Source organism: Mixophyes fleayi, chromosome 11, assembly GCF_038048845.1.
Source record: "Mixophyes fleayi isolate aMixFle1 chromosome 11, aMixFle1.hap1, whole genome shotgun sequence".
NCBI lineage: Eukaryota > Metazoa > Chordata > Amphibia > Anura > Limnodynastidae > Mixophyes > Mixophyes fleayi.
The window spans coordinates 17,299,778-17,319,274 of record NC_134412.1 but is presented as its reverse complement, the minus strand read 5'-3'; the positions used below and the strand labels follow the sequence as shown (position 1 = coordinate 17,319,274).

Here is a 19,497-nt window from a genome sequence, read left to right as displayed (position 1 = left end):
TTACACTTTTAAATATAGTCTGTACAATTAAACTAGGGTAACAGTGGTCAACAATATAAGATCTGGGCCAGTGGAGGTTCTACCACCATAGCATGGGGTGCTGTGGGCATGGAGCCTGGAGATGAACGGGGCTTGTTCTGCCACTGCCTACAAACACTGTCATGACAGCGCAGTGAGGCTGTAACATTGCATCACTGTGAATGCTCAGAAGAGTAGAGGACAACCGGCTTTGCAAGGCTCTGGCTCCAAATTCTGCTATGGGATGAAGTGATACAGTAGTCCACCCTTAATTTGGACCATGGTCTCGCACATGCTGGAGCTCTTACTATTCGATAGGGTTTGACCAAGTCAACAAATAAATGGCCCACAATATTGTCCTCCTGGCAGTCATTTGTACTTGCACGCTCTGTATGTGCCCAGTGAAGCTGCCCTGTATGGTCTGTAGAGTACACACGTTGGAGCCTGACACGGCTGGTGATGCTCAGGTGTGGGCCACTCCCAATTCTGTCTATGGGGCTGATTTTAGAGTAGTAAAGCAAATTTGCGCCTGGACAAACCATGTTGCATTGCAAGCGGTGCAAATTATTTTCTTTCTTCTCCACACAGGAAAAATACCTGCATGTACCGCATAAATAACTGACAGCTTTATTTTTACGCTCCAAATTTCAGAGTTGGGACAGAACACACCCCCCCCCCTTCCTGACTCTAAATCCCTTGCAGCAGAACATGGTTTTTTCACGGTAAAGAATTGCACCATCTAGCTGGATTTATGTCAAACTCTGAGGTGCTATAAGATACAAAACACGTTCATCATCATCATCACTTATTTATACAGCGGCAGCAGATTCCGTAGCGCTTTACAATTGTTCCTTGAGTAAGTTCTCACACATGGTTTTGGAAAGGTACCTGGCTGCTGAGGCAGGGAGACGGCACCTGTCCACTTGCCCAACATCACTGCAGAGTTGGTGTCGGACATCCCAGGGAGCCAAAGAGTAGCTTAGCCAGTGCTGCTGCAATTGTAAGACAGCTGTTGGCAACCTTAGCTGTGCTTAAACATTTATCTTCTCCAAACCTTCATCCTCTTCTGGTTCTGGAGTAGTGGGTGAAGGCTGACTAAGTATTAGGCCAGGTGTTCGTCGTGTTGCTGGCTATACGTTGTAGTTTATAAAAAAAAATTAAAAAAAAAATCCTCAAACACAATGTACAGGGGTATTAAACAGGCCGCGGCTGTGTCTGGAACTGGCTCAGCCTACATGAAGTCCCCTGAGGCTGTTACCGAGGAGAATGGGGCAACTGTCAATGACGGAGAGGAAAGGTGGCCCCCTCGGTTTTGGGGCAGAGCCTAGCCCCAAATCGCCCCTCTAGCAGGGGCAGGCTGTCTGCAGCCGCACACTATGTACCTATGTTCCTGACATATGGCAGAAAAATTCCTGCCTGGCCGCTCTGATTGTGTTTCAAACACAAATGAAGTGGCCAGGCAGCACTCTGACGCCAAGCACATGTACGGCCACAGGCAGCTGCCCCTCCTTTGAGTGACGGAGGAGGCAGGGCTCTACTAAATCACCCCTTCCTAGGAAAAAGTCTACTTACACCACTGTGAGCAGGTAGGTAGGCTGCTGGCTGGTTAAGTTGCTCCTAAGATTAGCGGAAGAGCATATGGAGGGTGTAGCAGGATTAGATGCCTAATGCCAAACCGTTCAGCACCTGATTACAAAAATAAACATATTCACACCCACGCCATGTCCCCCGCACTATATTTATTGTGATACCGTGAACGATCTATCTAGTTTCTGACACTTATTCTACAGGAAGTTCATTGCATCAACAAGCTGTTCCAGTAGGACTTCAGTAATACTCTCAAGATACTTAAACATCCCCAATCTTTCTGCCAAAGCCTTCTGTTAAGGATGTATTTTCCATAAAGCATCCCTGGGAATGAATCTAAGCTTCTCTGTGTGACATCCAGCCACTGTGCTCTGAGAGATTTGGGGTTAGTTTCACAATTGTAGTTATAGATTTCCAGCTTGGCAATGCTGTTGAAACAAACGTGAAGATCAGATTGCAGAGGTTTCCTACTGGAAGCCACAAAGCAGATCCAGGTAAGACTTCCACCCAATATTCTTCTGTGGAAGCCTATGGTCTGCATGTAGTTCATTGGTTATCCTCTCACAAGCAAAACTTGCAGCTCCCAAGTGTCTCCATGCTGAAACTTTTCACAGATGACATGGGAGAGCAGTATCAACCAATCATCTGTGGAAGAACTGAAGTTCTGGATGGAGTTCTACAAAGATCTGACGGTCTGCACCTTCTTTGATCTCCATGACTCTCTCAGTAATGCTGATGTGGAACGAGTGGTCTTTTTAAGTGAAGTTTGTCAAGGACAAGCTCAAGCATCTGAAGTGGCTGTAGGCTGTGTACTACTCTACATGTCTATCTATGAAGACACATGGGCCTTTGCTCCAGGGACTTTAAACCAATCAACGTTTCAGATGGAGGCACCATTGGAGGATGAAGAGACCATGGAGCAACTTATTTAAAGCCCCAATCTATGCCTAATGTTTGTTTCTTAACCAAGCCCTTCCTATTACAGTCAAATATGAAATAAGTAGTAGGCTTTTTCTATTTGCTCCATGTTTACCTGCTCTGCTATTATATATTCATATTTTGTTCCATGACATAATTCCAGCTGTTGCCTTGTTAAATTTGGTTCTGTATTGTAAGTTCAAAATTTCATATTTAGAATTTAGCTATTGCATTTTTGCCTCAGATTTTCATTGGCAGGAAATATAGTTTTAAATGACTTTTTCCTTCAATGTGTTGGGCTTATTGTAGAAGTCACAGTTGCTTTTTATTTATTTTATTTCCAATTTTAGAGTTGTCAACACTGCTTTCATGCTGCATAAAAATGATTTCCTTCTCAAACATTAAGAGGGGATCCCTCATTGTTACCTCGTGTGTGTAATCAAACAGTCTCCCCACCGCAATATATTCATCCAAAGATAGAACATAAAAACGTTCAGTAACTTCCCATTTACTTCCCTGCACACAACCCAATGAAAGAACAATTTTGAGGATAGTGTCCCTTTCAACCACTCACACTGTTAGTGAGGATGAAGCTGACACAAGGTAGGAATCTAAAGAGACTTCCCTCCCACTAACCAGACGTTCACATACAAACTATTCTACATGCAGAAGCTAGCTCAGGCCTGGCCAACCTGTGGTTCTCCTGGTGTTGTGAAACTACAAGCCCCAGCATGCTTTGCCAGTAGATAACTGGGAAGGTATGCTGGGACTTGTAGTATTGCAACATCTGGAGAGCCATAGGTTGGCCAGGCCTGAGCTAGACTAGTTTACCTTGCAAAACATTCTTCTACTACTGTCAGTCGCTCTATTGGTAACCTGTATTGTTCCAAATCCAACGTAAAATGATTCTAAAAATATCTTCCCTTGTCTGTTTTTCCCAACTTGACCCCTCTTCTCTACGCAAGATCTGCATCTCATCCACACTCATTGGCTGCGTTTCCAGTTACAGGACTTATCCTGGCCTGTCCTCCCTCATACAGCAAGACCTTCACCCCAGTCTCCAACATCCACCTCTTTTGACAAGCTTATTAAATTTCCAAACCATCTTCTTAACTGCCCTAGGCCGGTACCTAGAACACCACAGTTCTGGGGTTTAGAAGGAGGAAATGGCTACTAGGAACCTCCTCCAGCAGTCTAAGGCCCATTTTTGGGGGGATCTGACCATATTTTGGCTTTAACAAAATGACCACTGTAATTGTTCTCACTCTTGTCTCCAGGGGTTTCTGTGACTTTATAGAAAATAGTTCAGGATTATCTGCCCACCCTTGGTGATGAACACAGTACCTACAGCTAAGCACCCTTTAATAAACCGGTAAAGGATTTTTTTTTTGTTGTCACTGAATAAACTTTTTCATGGAATCCTTTTTGAAAGTTTCTCCGCAGGACTTCAGATATCCCTATTAATACTAAGAGCGTAGGATGTCCCCATGATAACAACAGACATGATTTTTTTTCTATATATAAAAATGAACAGTTTCAGATACAACGCCATTAAGGAGACTGTGGATATATTTATTATCCAGTAATCTCTGTAACAGTCAATTCTCACTGATATTAATTCTCTTCCATGCACAGCTGCGTACATACAAGACATTTGTGCTCTTGCAAGACAACACTGAGCTGAGTACATGGACACCAATTTGGGCAACCTTTGGCTCACTAGCAAATGTTAATCCAGGGCTGGACAAAACCCATGAACCAGGCAGCCAATGTGTTTACAACTATGACCTCTGGTGCCTCACTTTTGGGGGCTATTTCTATTAGAGGTCAAAGGATACAGCTTTCCTGCTAACTCCTCGACTTGACTGACAGGTTCTTAATTTCTTCATTATTTTGTCCACCCCTGTGTTAATCTACAGCTCCTATCCGTCCCAAATCATTGTTGTCATAGCATGAGCAGCAGCCAGGAAGCTGATTATTACAGACCTCTGACGTAGTGTTTTCTTAGGACCCAAAAAAATAATAATTTAAAAAACAAAACAAAAAACTTTGCATTGCACTAAACCATCATAAAGAAAATCCATATACATAAAAAAATGTAACTAAAATGCAACTTAAAAGTTCCCCAAGGTAATTCTTTGGGGTTTTGCCCCCCTAGTCATGAAGTCAATAATGTTCTTCAGAGTCTTTACTCTTTCCCTACATAGAGAGGTGAAAGAGATGCCATTACTGGCCCCTCAGAAAGGCATATATATCTTTTATCGTTAGTCCTATTCGGTCATCTGAGACCCCATTCAAATGGACATGCTTGTCAGGTTCTCATGGCTAAGGAGTCCCTTTCTTGAACTGCTGACAACATGGCTGGGGCCACAGTATTCTTGAAGGTTATGGCGCAAAGTTACAAGTGCAGAACCCAAACATGCTCTATTAGGGGCTTGGGACCCTCCAGGTAGCTGCAAGAGTAGAGTGACCACCCCAGCCATGCCATCGTCTGTGGGTTCTAGTGTGATAGGTCCGACTCGGAAGCTGGAGTACGTGTACCCCAGTAGCTGAGACAAGAAAGGGTCCGAATGCCTTATCGAGGGAGGCTGTGGAGCAGACGGGTCATAGGACTTGACCCTGGGTTTGGAGCGGTGATGGTGGTGATGATGGTGGTGGTGGTGATGTGGAAGTGATGGTAAAACTGGTCCTCCAGGGAAACATCCAACCATCTCCACATCTGGGTGAAAGTAGACCGTCAGTTTAGCGAACGGCCTACTAGCCATTTTACTCATCTCCTGGAGGTGGCGTCTCTGTTCCCGACGTACATCAAGCCATTGTTTCACTTTCCAGAGCAGGACGCACGCGGATAGGAATAGGAAAAAGCAGCTGAAGAAAACTGAAAAGAAGACGAAGAGATCTATGTGAGCTTGGTCTTGGCGGAAGAATAGTAGGCCTTGGGACTCCCCGAAACCGCTGGCTGAATTGCCCAATAGCAGTAGGTAGAAACGACTGTTTTTCAGAGTATGTAGCTCATGTGGGTACGTAATGACTACCCGGTCTCTGACTCCACGAACAATCAGCACCGTCTGTTGATTGCGAACTGTAATATAAGTAATTAACCCCTTTGGATGTTCCTCACGAAGCCAAGAGGATTTACTGAAAAAATTCCACAGGCTACTGTTGACTGATGCAGCGGTGAGAGGTTCGGGCCATCCAGGACCTTCGCTGTCCGCTAACCAGTACACTCTGACAGAGTGAACCCCCGTTAACGGGTCAACATCAACGGCAAAGCTCTCCGGGGATGTGGAGACAAAAACATCCACGCAACCGAACGTCACGTCAACAGTGACTCTGATGTCCACATTGGTGAACTTGGGCTGAACTCCAAAGAAGACGCTACGCCCGAATGGCAGGTTCTGGATGTTGGGCTCGTGAAAGCAGTTGCTCTGTGAAGTTGGGTCAAAACAGTACTCTTGCTCTACAGTCATCAGGCGATAACATTGCCGACCATTCACTGGATTACCATGGAAAGAGTCCTTGCATTTTGCACACTGCGAGACAAATGAGAAATGAAAAGGAAATGTATTATATATATATTAATCAAAGTACTAAAAACAATTGACATCATTAACTTTATTAAACACTGAACTGAAAGACCATATAGGGGTACACGTGAAATACTATATTACATTCTGTGTGTTGCCAACCCAACTCCCATACTGTACACACAGGAAGATAGGGAATTGTTGAAAATGTTTCTCAGTCGTTGCTGATGAGTAGAGACAATTGAATTGCTGTTAACTTGTCTTAATCTCTAATAGTTTCTGTGGAAATATATCGGTACTATTTGCTTTTTAATGTCTTAACATCTTTATATTCACAATTATTCTGTCATCTGAACTTAATTTGACACTGAACTATTCTACTAACTATCGATTACTTATGAGACTACTATGTCCTATCATAAAACTGTATACAATTTAGATTGCTCAGGAAATCGATGGCTCTTCAGCTGCAGTGGAACTACAAGTCCCAACATGCCCAGCCAGTCCCAAGAGCTGGATAAACACACAAGTGTTTTGTTTTTTAATACCAAAGATGTGTGAGCTGCAGGATCGAACTCGCAGATCACAGTGACCGCAAGCTCCCGATTATAGGAGCTATCATCCAATCAGGACCTGGCTGGCATTGGTCATGTGGGCCATCCGTCACTGCATCACATCTTTCAGCTCTCCTAAAGGTTTGCGGACACTGTCAAGTATCACTCACATGTAAGTATTGGGACCTCGATGTGATGATCAAACAGTTTCTTGGGGGAGGGGGGGGGGGGGGGTGGGTGTTCGGGATGTGTAAAGCTCTATAAAAAGTTCTAAGACTGTTTTGCAATCAACAAGCTGCCACTTGACTATCAACATCACTAGGAATTAGGCCTGATTGGAAAAATAATTACTAGCAAGATTAGAATTCTTACGCCTCCTGGTATACAACAAATGCTTTGCCACAAGAATACATCACCAATCCTTATACCTCCTTACTGTTACATTACTTAAAGTGCTCCCTTAATCCGTCCCTAAATTGAATTTATTCTGCTTCCTTACAGAATTTGAGATCGTTCTTATAAGGCAGTGTTGGCTAACCTGTGACACTCCAGGTGCTGTGAAACTACAAGTCCCAGCATACCCTTCCAGCAATAAGCTGTTATATATTGGCAAAGCATGCTGGGACTTGTAGTTTCACAACACCGGGAGTGTCACAGGTTAGCCAACACTGTTCTAAGGGTTGCTTGAATTAAGTCTGCGCATCTTAATAGATTCAATCTTTAGCTCCTACTTGTCCACTATATATCCACTTTATTAGCCAATCAGATCAGAGTGGTAACAGCAGCAGGAGAGGAGTATTCTCGTCCGGTGTCCAGGCAGTGAACAGTCCACATGTGTGACTATGTTCGTGAGGACAGGGCTGCATGTGACAGGGGCAGTGTCATGATGTGAGTGCACGTGAGCAGGATACTAACAGAGTTGAATAGTGGAGTGAGTAATGCCCCAAACAGAGTAATGATGAGACCTTGTTTTCTTTCACAATGAGATTGTCTGTGGCAGTTTCTGAAATGTTTTATATGTTTATTTTTCTGCATACGGAGCTTTGTATTGTACTGATCTAACAGATTTTATTAATAAAATGTTTAAAAACAATGGCAAACAAAGGAAACGTAGGTTAGCTCTCTGTCGAGTTCGTACGGGAAGCATTGATATCGTAGACTGTACCTGGTATTTGTAGCACTCTTTCTTGTCAGACTGGGGACTGTTTTGACAGTTCTGGGTCTCCGTGTTGTTGCTACAAGGGCAGTTTGTGCCATCGAGCTCATTGCAGGTATCTGCATGTCCGTTACATTGACATCTGTGAAGGACACAGGGGAGCGTTACACATGACAGCAGCGTTGAGAGAGATAGGAGTCACGCGGCAACGCAGGGGCAATGGAAAAATCGGAGAAAATTAATGTGCATTTCAAAAAGAAAGCAAAATTATTATAGAAATAAAATAATGCAAAAACTGAAGGTAAATGCAAAAGGTTAGCTGAAATGGAGTCTATATTAATATAGACTAAAAGGTAACAAGTTTCAATATGCAAATTTCTTGTCGAAGGCAATCACTTGGGCCATGCACTTCTAGGTTTGCACTGGGGCGGGTGTAACTGATGGACAGTAGTGATGACCAAACACGGCCTTGCCCATCATCATCTAATGGGATGATTTGACTATTCACCCACTCACCTCTGCAAACACTGTACAAGACCAATATATATATACACATACACACAATCGAGCTCTAGAGCGAGAGCTATAGAGAAAGGGGGCTCTAGAGCGAGAGCTATAGAGAGAGAGAGAGGGCGCTCTAGAGCGAGCTAGAGAGCGAGCTCTAGAGAGAGCAAGAGCGAGAGATTTTATTAAAATATTATCTTAATATTATTACAATAAAGTGTAATGCTTTTCAAAACAGAATTCTGCCATCAACAAGATGCCAGGGTGGAGGAGCCCCAGGAGGAACTCCTGCAGGGCCATGAGGAGCCAAGTGAGCCAATCCCAGGCCCGTGAAGATGAATGTAAGTGATTTACTACCATATTTACATCAGTGTGCCATAGGCAACATCTGGATTTGAAAATTGGTGCACAAACATGTAAGTTTCAGACTCTTTTTTAAAACCGCAACTTACATTAGGATTTGAATTAGGACTGGTATGTGCAACTAGGTTAAGATCAGCTTGTGTGGGATGAGGGCAATGTGCATGTACAGTTGAAGATGTGCATGTTTATCTGCAATTTGGTGGTAATGGCACATCATGCGTTTATAGTGATCCTTTTTGGCATATGCATGATGTGTGATTGGGGATGGTCTGTCCAGCATAAATTAAGAACTTTGCCCCCTAGCCCCCATAAACTGGAAGTGCACCTCAGTGTGCGAAGAGGTGAAAGCATCTTTTGGGGTTGTACTACAAGTATCATAACCACCTACTCCCTAAGTACCACTGTTTTCAAGTAAAGTTTTTTCTATTTTGCTCCTAAAACACTGCTCGGTTAAGACTTATTTATGGTTTAAATACATCATCAGACCGCAGAAGGTCTATACTCTTCATAAGATCAGATTGGCGGAGAAGACAACATGCAAAACTTACTTGGTGCAGCGTTTGTCAAGCAGAAAGTATCCTGGCAGACAGCCCTCGCACTTGTCCCCCAGGCTGTTATTCTGGCAATGGACACAGAGAGCTGTATCCTCAGTGGGACCCTGAGACACCCAGTTTGGGATCTGCAGACACATAAACGGAAAACGCATCAAACACACTAGCAGATAAAATAGTCTTACTTGTCTAAGAGTAGGAAGTAGAACCACCACCACCAGGTAGCGTCTCCACCCCAAATACCAACAGCTCGTTGCTCTGTTAATAACAGCATAGCTGACCTGCGGGCTATCATGGTTTGGCATTTACACCATACCAGGTAGACAGCTCACAGTGTAGACTGGAACTCAACGGTTTGGTGTGTGCCAAACACTGGAAATCGCCTACATTGACCATTGGCACTCTGTGGTCTTGGTTCGAGAGGCATGGAGAACAAGTCAACTCTAAGTGCTTGCCTTACAAACAGAGTAAAGACTCGGGTGCTATTAAGGCTACTGCACCAGCACACGGAAGGTATCTCCAATACTAAGAAGTATCCCAAGGACTGAGTAGTTGGTGTAAGAAAAACCAGATGTCATTCCTCTACCACTCTGCAAAGCTGATTGGTGACCTGACTTATACAGAGTAATTAAAGAAACAAAATCCAATGGAAAAAGAAGCAAAACCCAGACTCACAACCTCCAATATAGGACATTTCTTGGAGCTAAACCCCAGTGTCTTCCCCAGATGGCTTTAGGAGAACTACGGTACATGCAGAAGGTATATATTTATGGATAAACATAAACGATACACCAAGTTCCAATGCTTCCATCCCTTTGTGTCTCATAGGACTACATTTTGTACAAACCTTATCAGGATCCAGTGAATACTTCTCAGGCTCCCTCAGGGCCTTCTCGTGTTCCTCCATGGTCATACATGCTTCACTGTTTCCACGGCAGAAATCCAAACAGGGGCGGCATGTCCCACCATTTATAGCGGACCCCACAAAGAGGGGCTTACACTTCTCACAGTGTTCTCCCTGGGAAGGAAGGAAGGAGACCATCAAGAGAGGGTGGAAAGAAATACAAGGCTCTCAAGTCTTGTATGCTGGAACTTCTAGTTCAGTTGGAGAGAACAGATTCCCTTAGCTTGTACCAAAGTGTGACTATATAGCCCACTAATTTCTTACAAGGATTATAACCCACTAACCATGGTATTATTGTGACACTGGAGACACACATCTTCTGCCCCAAGTCCAGCACAGTTGCTGTGCTTATTACACCGGCAGGCCACCGAGCAGTTCTCCCCCACGTAGCCAAAGTCACAACGGCACCGGTTGGGCTCCACACAGGTTCCGTTTACACAGCCGTGTTCACACACGGGGTGACAGAGACCGGTCACACTGAATGGAAGAGAGAACATGGACTTAATACAGCGAAATATAAATTAGGGAGCAGGCACGTACGCCTTTGTGCACGATCCTCCCACGCTTACTTGTGAAGGGTGTATCCTTTCTTGCATGTGCACTTGAATCCATGGGGCAGGTCGCTGCAGTTCTGAGTCTCGTTGCAGTCGTGGTGCTGGTTGAGACATTCATTCTCAGGAGGGCAGGACATGAAAGCCCAGTGAGCCTCTGCAGAACTGCACAGCTCTCCCAAATCTGTGACCAACAAGCACACGTAGCGTCAGCCTCCCCACGCCTCCGTTCCATTACCTACACCATCATGCATATGATCAAACCAAGCATTTAAAGTAACATCAGGATTCTGGAGAGAAGCACTTTCCTATAACTCTCCAGGCTTGGAAGACTGGGGCGGCTGTTTTACCATTAAACAAACTGCTGACAGCACTCTGAACATTATCTGTGCGACATTAAATGCTAATTCCAGAACTTCTAAATGATCAAAGAAAAATACTTGGCTTAGGCACAGTCTTCCAACCAATCAGGCACGTCCTCCAATGTTGTTTAACCTTCTGGTCGGATCAGCTTTTTGTGCAGACAACATACCGCTAGCAGAAGCGAAAAAAAAAAAAAAAAAAAGCATAGCTGGACTCGGAGGGGACCCGCCTGATTGGGAGGGATGCTGGACCCAGTGAAAATAGTGTTCTGTGATAATGTATAAGTTACGGAATGCCACCGCGGAATTATCCTTAAACATCACGTTACACTTACAGCCAGTGAATACGTAATACAACACTAAGCAGTATGCTATGCTCTGTTTAACAGACATAAAAACAGTAAATCATTTTTAATCTGAATTTACTTAACACAAGTCTGTTTTTTAGTTCTTTCATAGTGGTAGTTTGGGCTGCACCAGAAAACACGATTCACATTTCAATCACTACCTCCGATCCTAGGACCATATTGCCAGCGCTCTTTCGAATATTTTGCCTGACCTTGGGTGGGTCCACTGATTCCTCCTTCCAGGCACCTCCCATCCCCGTTGCCTCCTCTACGGGCACACCAGCCGCAGCGAGGGTGTTGGATGCAGGCAGCGCAATGATTGTGATGGGAGCAGGATGGGGAGCAGCTCTCCGCCCCGCTCAGGACTCTGCCGCAGGCGCCCGCAGCGCACTGCATCGGCAGGAAGGTGGGGCTCATGCACTGTATGAAGAGATGAAAGAAGAAGAGTCCTAAAGTAACTCATTAAAGCCAAACACACAAAAAGACCAACTCAAACACATTACTTTTTACTCATTTCCACTGCAGAATACTATGTACACAATACAGGTTATTATTGTGCACCTGTGGCAGGCACACACACACACACACACACACACACACACACACACACTTTTATTTTCAGCCGAGAATTTAGCTTATCCATTCACTTTATACCTTGTGCACCTCAATACTTCCTAGTGGAGTAATAGGTTGAACAATGGTTCACTCCACAAAAAAACGCTATAATTTAAAACAAATAAACTGAACACTTTGCTAAGAAACCGGATTCTATAACGGTTAGAAATGGTGTAAGCTTCACATTGACGAACACTTATCTCAATTCTTTGAAGGGCAAAAACACACTGCTTTAGATAGAATTCAGATACAGTGCTATATAAAATGTATCCTTTACGGATACTGTATGTAATTTTCATATTAAATGATCCCAGGGACATGTGCACTGAATCGATCTCAGCAAATGACGTAATTTACTATGGACACACTGAAAATGCTGTTTTTTAAAGCGGCAATACCCGGATCCCACACCTGTGCAATAGAACACAGGCGTGGGGTCCAGGTATTGCCGCTTTAAAAAACAGCATTTTCAGTGTGTCCATAGCAAATTACATCATTTGCTACTGTAGGTGTTTAAGGCATCCGGATTGGACGGTGCTCTGTGCTTTCAACCTTCGGACAAACTGCATGTTTCACATATGGCAAGTAGTCATTTTATTAATGTAGGGCGTATACCCATCATTATTCCCCTGTCATTTAAAACGATGTCGGGGTTCACATTGCCGTTTTACCGTACCCCAACTGTTTGAGTGACTTTTTTAACGAAACGCAATCAATCAGTGCTGTGTCTGACGAAAGGATGAAAAGACAATAGAACTGCGGAACACGATTACCTGCTTCAGCGCTACACTCCACACGCACTGCTGCCAGCCCCCGTCGGCTCCCTTGGAGCTGAGACACTCATGGCACGTGCTGTGGTTATAACAAGGCGTCGGACATAGTAGAGGTGGCGAAGACTCCACCGGCATTGGGGAGACATTGAGCAAAGAGTGGCTGAAACAGGTCCAGTCGTAGGTGGGCTGCACACTGAGGATGCGACGGGTCTCTCCTAGGAGTAAGAGAGAGAGAGAGAGATTATGCGAAGAGCGAAGGAATGGTGTGGTTTATGGACAGACAGCAATACAGACGATGGGTAAAGGAAGCGGGATCTGGGTTTTTCACCTGTGCGTTTAAACTGGCGGGTCCACATGCACTTCCCCGAGGCGATGCATTTGTGGCAATCGGAGGCTTCACATGAGATCTCGGAGCAGTTGCTGGCTAGGAATATCTCTCTCTGGTTAATACGACAGTCGTTTTCAGAAGTGCAGCTTCCAGCGCTCCCGATGCAGGCGCCCTCTGGGCAGTTTGTACACCACTTGCAACGGGGGGCTCCCTGGACAGAAGGTAGAACATGTGGAAATGTCTTTTTTTAGTTTTTAATGACATAACTAAGGTACGCACAGAACAAGTGGATAGGCATACACATTATTAAAGTAATTTCATCGTTTTCCAATAAGCATTGTCTATGCGATTTGTGTGGTTCCAAAGCACAAGCAATTTATTTAGCAAAGCAAAAGTATAACAGTTCAAATAAATAAAGTACAGTACAGTCAATACATGATACATACATACATACGCTGCGGTCTGCTGGATCCAGCTACAGTCCTTCAGTCCTGAAGACTGTGGTCAGAGTGACTGACTACCTAGCTGATTTCAGGGAGCAGTATATATACATTTGGTGTTACAGTAAATACAATACAGGTGACTTGACATGTTTCCATAGGTTCAGGCTTCAGGAAGGTCCAGTGTCATGCAGTCCATAGGTAAATTCAAACAACCCCCTCCAAGGGTGGGGGTCAGCTCTCCAGAGGATGAATACTAATGTTCCCACCAAGAACTAGTTTAAACTGGTCTATTAGCATTACACAGACAATATCATTCTAATAATTTATTCCCTATAATCCGTAACTAACGCACGCAATATGCAATCCTTTCGGAGAATGAACTGGACAACTGCTGATAAATAGGGGATTAGGATGATACCAAAAATGACATGCTTCCCATGATCTGAACTTAAAATATCACTTAAAATAAAGTGTACATATATCCTTATAATATATAACTATAATTCAAATAACATCTGCTCATAAACGACTGTGAAGTGGAACCATTATAAATAAATAAATATATATATATATATATATATATATATATATATATATATATATATATATATATATATATATATATATATATGTAAGTGCGAGTGTATGGGTGCGTGCTTTATTGTGCGATTGCGCCATGAAACATGGCTTACAGATCGCAATCGCACGATAAAACAATATTAATCAGTATACTTTCTTTCATCCACTTATACGACTTTGACAACATGTACGTCTTTCATTCGTAGATCTCAAAAATAAAGCTATACGCAACATCGATAGCCGTGTAAATAATTTGATCATGCATACACTCGATATGGACACTGGTCAACAGTAAATACAGCACAGTGTTCTCACCGTGGTGAGCTGAGAACTCATGGAACGCGGGTGCTGTGCCAGGCACTCGCTGCAAGTCTTCAGTCTCCGACATTCATCTGCCGATCTTGGCAATGGGAAACACGAAGGGAAGGCCTGAGGACAACTGCGTCTGAAGGACAAAGAATGACCGTTATGGTATCACTATGGAAGAACATATACATGTATACTGGTATAGAGAGATATGGATTTATGTAGTTATCGTTAAATCCCTTTCTCAGAGAATTTAGGACAAGGTTGTGTTTCACCCAAAGGAAAAAAGAACCAACTCTTCCTCTTCTCTATAACCTGGTCCTCGGTTTACAACCAGCCCAACAAAGTAACAGTGAAAGGACAGGATATAGCAGTAGAGTGGGAAAGTCCCAAGGCCTAAGAATGAACAATCACAATGACCACCCTATCAAGGGTGTCCTCTGCGAGGATGGCGAGAAGGCCACTCTACAAACCTGGTCTGCAAATGCTCCATGACGTACAGATCAAGACAGACCAACCTTCATGGTCAAGTAAGCCATCAGGCCAGAGGGAACCAGTACCCCTACCATAGAATGGGCCCAACAGATTGCCATTCTGATCCAGAGGGAGATCACCTGGGAGGCGATACTGCATCCTTACCTACGGCTCTCATAAATGGAAAAAAAGAGCATCTGAATGTCTGAACTTGTGTTCTAAACAGGTAGATCAACAGATAATACACAATGTCCAGAGACTGCTAGGGTGAGGGCACAAACTCTTGGCTGATGGAGAAAACTAGGGGCAGCTTTAGGTTGGGAGGGATGGAATCGTACGAAGAACTGCCTTGCTTTCATGAAAGAGCACAGGTACGGATATATAGATAGATATATATATATATATATATGGGAAAGAGATGCCAGCTGAGACACCTAGTCAAAACAATACAAAATACAAAATGCTGTCACAGGTGAGTAAACCCAAGGTGACAGAACACTGAGTTCTTATGGAGCCCTCTGCAGGACCTTCATAACCAGTTTCCGCTGGCAGAACAGAAGAGTTGCTGGACGCCCAATCCTTGTAAAAACAACATCTGAAAGGAACACCAGTTAGCTGTGAAAAGAAACAGGCGGCATCTAACATTCATGAAATGGTCAAACGGAAAGAATTCCTACACTCCAGGTTTCTTGGAACCTGCAGGAGGCGGAAATGTTTTGGAAGGAGCTTGGAAGGATATTCGGTATCCTGGATTGACGATACCAAGTACTCAAGGGTCAGACAGGGAGTGGGCAAAGAGGTGCCAAGGAAGAGGAAGAAGACCACTTCCATGACCTCCTGTCCTAGCTGGCAATCAGGTGGACCTACTACAATCACCAGTCGGAATTCATATGTCTAGGAGCCCAGAAGTGCTTCATTTTTTAAGCTAGCCCAAGAAGACTGCCTTTGGTCCCCTAGGATTGGTTCCATCACTGTTCTGCGTCCGAGGAAAGGTAACTCTTGCAGAGAAAGTTGTTTGATGAAGAAAGGAAGTCTTCCTACTTCTAGTTATCTTGATTATCTTTTCCAGTTCAAGCCTGAAGAGGGCTTTCCCCTGGAAAATATAAAAAAAACTTGGGCAGATAGGGAGTTTAGGAATTATTGTCTGTTGACCAAAATTTCAGCTAGAAGGACTCAGCACTTCACCACTGAATTGGACGAGGATCTGGGTGCAATAAACTGGTAGAACCCAGGGATGCATACTCCGTGTAGAGCTATGATTCCAAGATAGCTCCACTCTGGGTATAACAACTTCAAGAGTTAAAGTGCTTTGGCTACTCAGGCAACTGTAAAGAATGTCCTGAGAGTCGAACCAGAGGCAGAAAAAAGCACTTTGGAAGACCAACTAAACTTTAGTGCAAGTCCAGAAGTAGTATTGTGGTTCTCCTAGATAGCACTAAAACTGAGGGTTCCAAAAAGGGCTCCAAATGAGAAAATGAAAACTTTTGGATGAGTCCATTCCCCCAACACCATCTCATTAAAAGAGCTGGTCTGCAGGAAAAATCAGTTGAGCTGGTCTTTCAAGCCCTAAAAATGACTCAACTGTTTAACCACCCAGAATTAGTCACAGTGTGAGACAAGCCAGATTGCCAAATTGTTTAGGGCTCCGACCTTGAGTGCTCTAGTTTCACCATCTTCCCTTGAGAAAAGGTCTACCACCCAATCACCCAACACACTCCCCAGCTGCACAAGTGTTGGGGAAGGACAAAGGTGGCAATTTGGGGAGCAAGGAGACTGTCAACATTCCTCTAATGGATGGAGGTCGGACATAATCAGGCACGTTCTGGGACTGAAGCGCCCAAGAATTTTGAGTCACCCCCCCCCACTTCCATGTAAGTGGCTGGATACACTCTAAGCTCAGGCAAATATACCAAAAATAAAAATATATAAAATAAATGATACTAGAGTCCACCACTTATGTAGGGCACTTGAAAAAGAACTGAAGAGGAGCAAGAAAATATAGGAAGGAGGAATTATTTTTCTAGGTCCCTGTCTCCTAGGGGTCAAACATAAGCCACCCGCTACCAATCAGTTATAGAACAGTACATAACTATATATACACATACATACAAGTAACCGTTGTTCTGCTTTCTTACCTCTCAGCGATGTCTGCAGATATACAGCTGTTCTGGCACCAGACACAACTGCCTGAGCTCTGATTGCAGGAAGATGGAGTGCTGAACAGCAAACAGGGGTCAGAGGGTACAGAGAGAGTCACCATACGCCCCAGGGCGACGCCATTAAACCCGCCTGAGATGTAGAGCCGGCCGTCCACCACAGCCATGGCATGACCTATGGATTCGTTCATTGGGACACCCAAAACTGCTTCTGAGGAATTGGACCACATAGTACAAAGATAGATATTAAGAACAAGGACATATGAGAGTTTTAAGCTTAGCTAAAAATACAAACCCTCCCTGAGATACTAATATGAATACCGAGCCATTTACAAGCCCTCTCACTCATAACACATGGCACAAAGGAAGTACAAGATTGTTGGTGGTTTATCAGCTGTGATCCCATATCCCTGCGAAGGGTCTGTTTTGCTAAGGTATGGTCCACAACCAGGATATTCTGACCATCTGTGATAAAGAAAAGCCCAGCCCAATCCTATCACCATCTGAAAGTGCTCTTTGATGGACTGTAGACCAGCCAGTGAAGATGAAGCTAGATATAACAATCGCCTTATACAAGCAAACTGGGCAGCACGGTGGCTTAGTACTTTCGCCTCACAGCACTGGTGTCATGAGTTTGATGTCTGGCACTACAAGTGCTCATGTGCATGCTGACATTTGTAGTGCCGAATACGTCTGTACTTTTAATGGTGTCCCCCATCAGGAAATTTGAAGTGTTGACATATCATAAAAATATACATATTGCCCCACTGCTGATGAAATAGTAAGCCACTGTTGTATAAATTTAATCTATAATTACATTTGGCTCACTAATTTATTATTAAAATAAATTGTCCTCTAAACAAATTTCATAATCATTCTTGCCCCTCTACAGCTAAAAAGATGGTTTATTTAAACTCCCACTTTGCTTCCTGTACATTAACATTGCCCTGCAGTGTAACAGTGATGTGTTTGCTAATTTTGCCTATAGAAAGCAGCGAATTGTATCTGGCGATTTTGAATTCAAACTTGGGCGAGTTTGCAAAATCGCAGCTTCGTACATTTGGCGATTTGTATAGCTAGAGTGGAGTTTGTATAGCTATAGCTAGAGTGGAGAAAAAAATCATGCCCACGATTTGTAGCGATTTTGAAAACGGCGATTTTGAAAGAAACACATCTCCCGCGATTTCACATTGAATCGCCGGTTAATAAATCGGCGGTTTTAAACTCGCACCAAAAAAATCTCTGCAAATTTAAAAGCGCAGCTTGATACATTTACCCCCTGATGTGCTATGTCGAAGTCAGCAAATTGGATAAAGTCATTTCAATTAAAGTCTAGCAAACTTGGTTGTCTTTGTCTGAAAAGATGCGTACGGTACGCTACGACGTACAAGGGCACGCTACGGCGTGAAAGGGCGTACGCATCCACTACACGTGGCAGCAACAGTAATCGGTCTTTTACCATACATTCGCACAAACACGCATACTTATAAAATAGTACACATTAATGGTAGTTGCAACACATAGTCAGTTATGTCGAAATATAGTAGTATTTATATGTTATATCAGAGTTACATGCATATTAGTGAAATACACAGAACGGGTTAAAGGAATAACATCATGAGTGGTATCATAATGAACCTTGTTACATATCCTACTGTTTGGTTCACTCTGCGATGGAATCGCAGAGTGCATACGCAAGTTATGAATAATAGGGAATTATGAACTACTTAAGACTAAGGAATCCTGGCGGGAAGAGCAGAGCATACCCCCTGCAGAGATGACCCCTCCTTTGGATTCCTTAGGATGAACCAGCCAATGATTGACGACCCCTTGGACATTGCTGAGACCCGGACCAATAGATGCAAGCTATACCATCTTCATTGTATTACTGTATTTGATTGTGTATATAAGCAGCAGCTTGTGATCCAGAGTGCAGACATCTTGTCCCCAGACTTCAGGATTGAATGACTGCACTGGATCCAGAGCGCCTGCGATAAGTAACGGCTGTATTTACTATTACTTCGCTTGAGCATATATATATTCTATTATTTGCGAATAAATCTCTGTGCTTTGGAAACACAACTCGAGGTTCGACAATCGTTATTGGTTAGCGACAATACGCACATAACAGCTAAGGCACAGTGCAGCAAGGCATATTTTCATCATGGTGGAAAGGGATTAAAACAGATGGCTTTATGTCACTTCACATAGAAAAGTTCTCTGCCTCTGAATCTCGTCCTATAAGTGTGAGCCGACATTAGATAGGATCCAGTGGATTAGTCCCCACCATGGTTACATCATGAAATAAATTGTGCAATGTTCTACTATTCAAAGAATGTTGATCCAACCATCTTACATAAAGGAATAACTATATTATATGAAGCAACCGCAATATTTTGCAAACAACTAATCTTCCAGTATAAACGTCCCTTTAAGTTTTAATGATAATGGCGGTTAATGCTGGACAATGGCGATACGCGT

General features: G+C 43.5%; 1 protein-coding gene across 3 annotated transcripts in view; it reads right to left on the bottom strand.

Moving 5' to 3' along the window:
- Positions 1-4,074: 4,074 nt before the first annotated feature.
- The window catches only part of MEGF8 (multiple EGF like domains 8), a 46,643-nt gene continuing 31,220 nt past the window's right edge, over positions 4,075-19,497 (bottom strand). Inside the window, exons 33-43 of one of the 3 annotated variants that reach the window (XM_075190681.1) lie at positions 16,996-17,227; positions 14,396-14,525; positions 13,059-13,269; positions 12,731-12,945; positions 11,504-11,762; positions 10,652-10,817; positions 10,367-10,559; positions 10,026-10,196; positions 9,176-9,306; positions 7,770-7,902; positions 4,075-6,056 (exon numbers count right to left, since the gene is read on the bottom strand). In XM_075190681.1, coding sequence (XP_075046782.1) covers positions 4,818-6,056; positions 7,770-7,902; positions 9,176-9,306; positions 10,026-10,196; positions 10,367-10,559; positions 10,652-10,817; positions 11,504-11,762; positions 12,731-12,945; positions 13,059-13,269; positions 14,396-14,525; positions 16,996-17,227 — 3,080 coding nt within the window. In that variant the 3' untranslated portion in view covers positions 4,075-4,817. The remainder of the gene's footprint in view (positions 6,057-7,769; positions 7,903-9,175; positions 9,307-10,025; positions 10,197-10,366; positions 10,560-10,651; positions 10,818-11,503; positions 11,763-12,730; positions 12,946-13,058; positions 13,270-14,395; positions 14,526-16,995; positions 17,228-19,497) is intronic. The other 2 variants (XM_075190683.1, XM_075190682.1) reach the window with 2 other exon arrangements.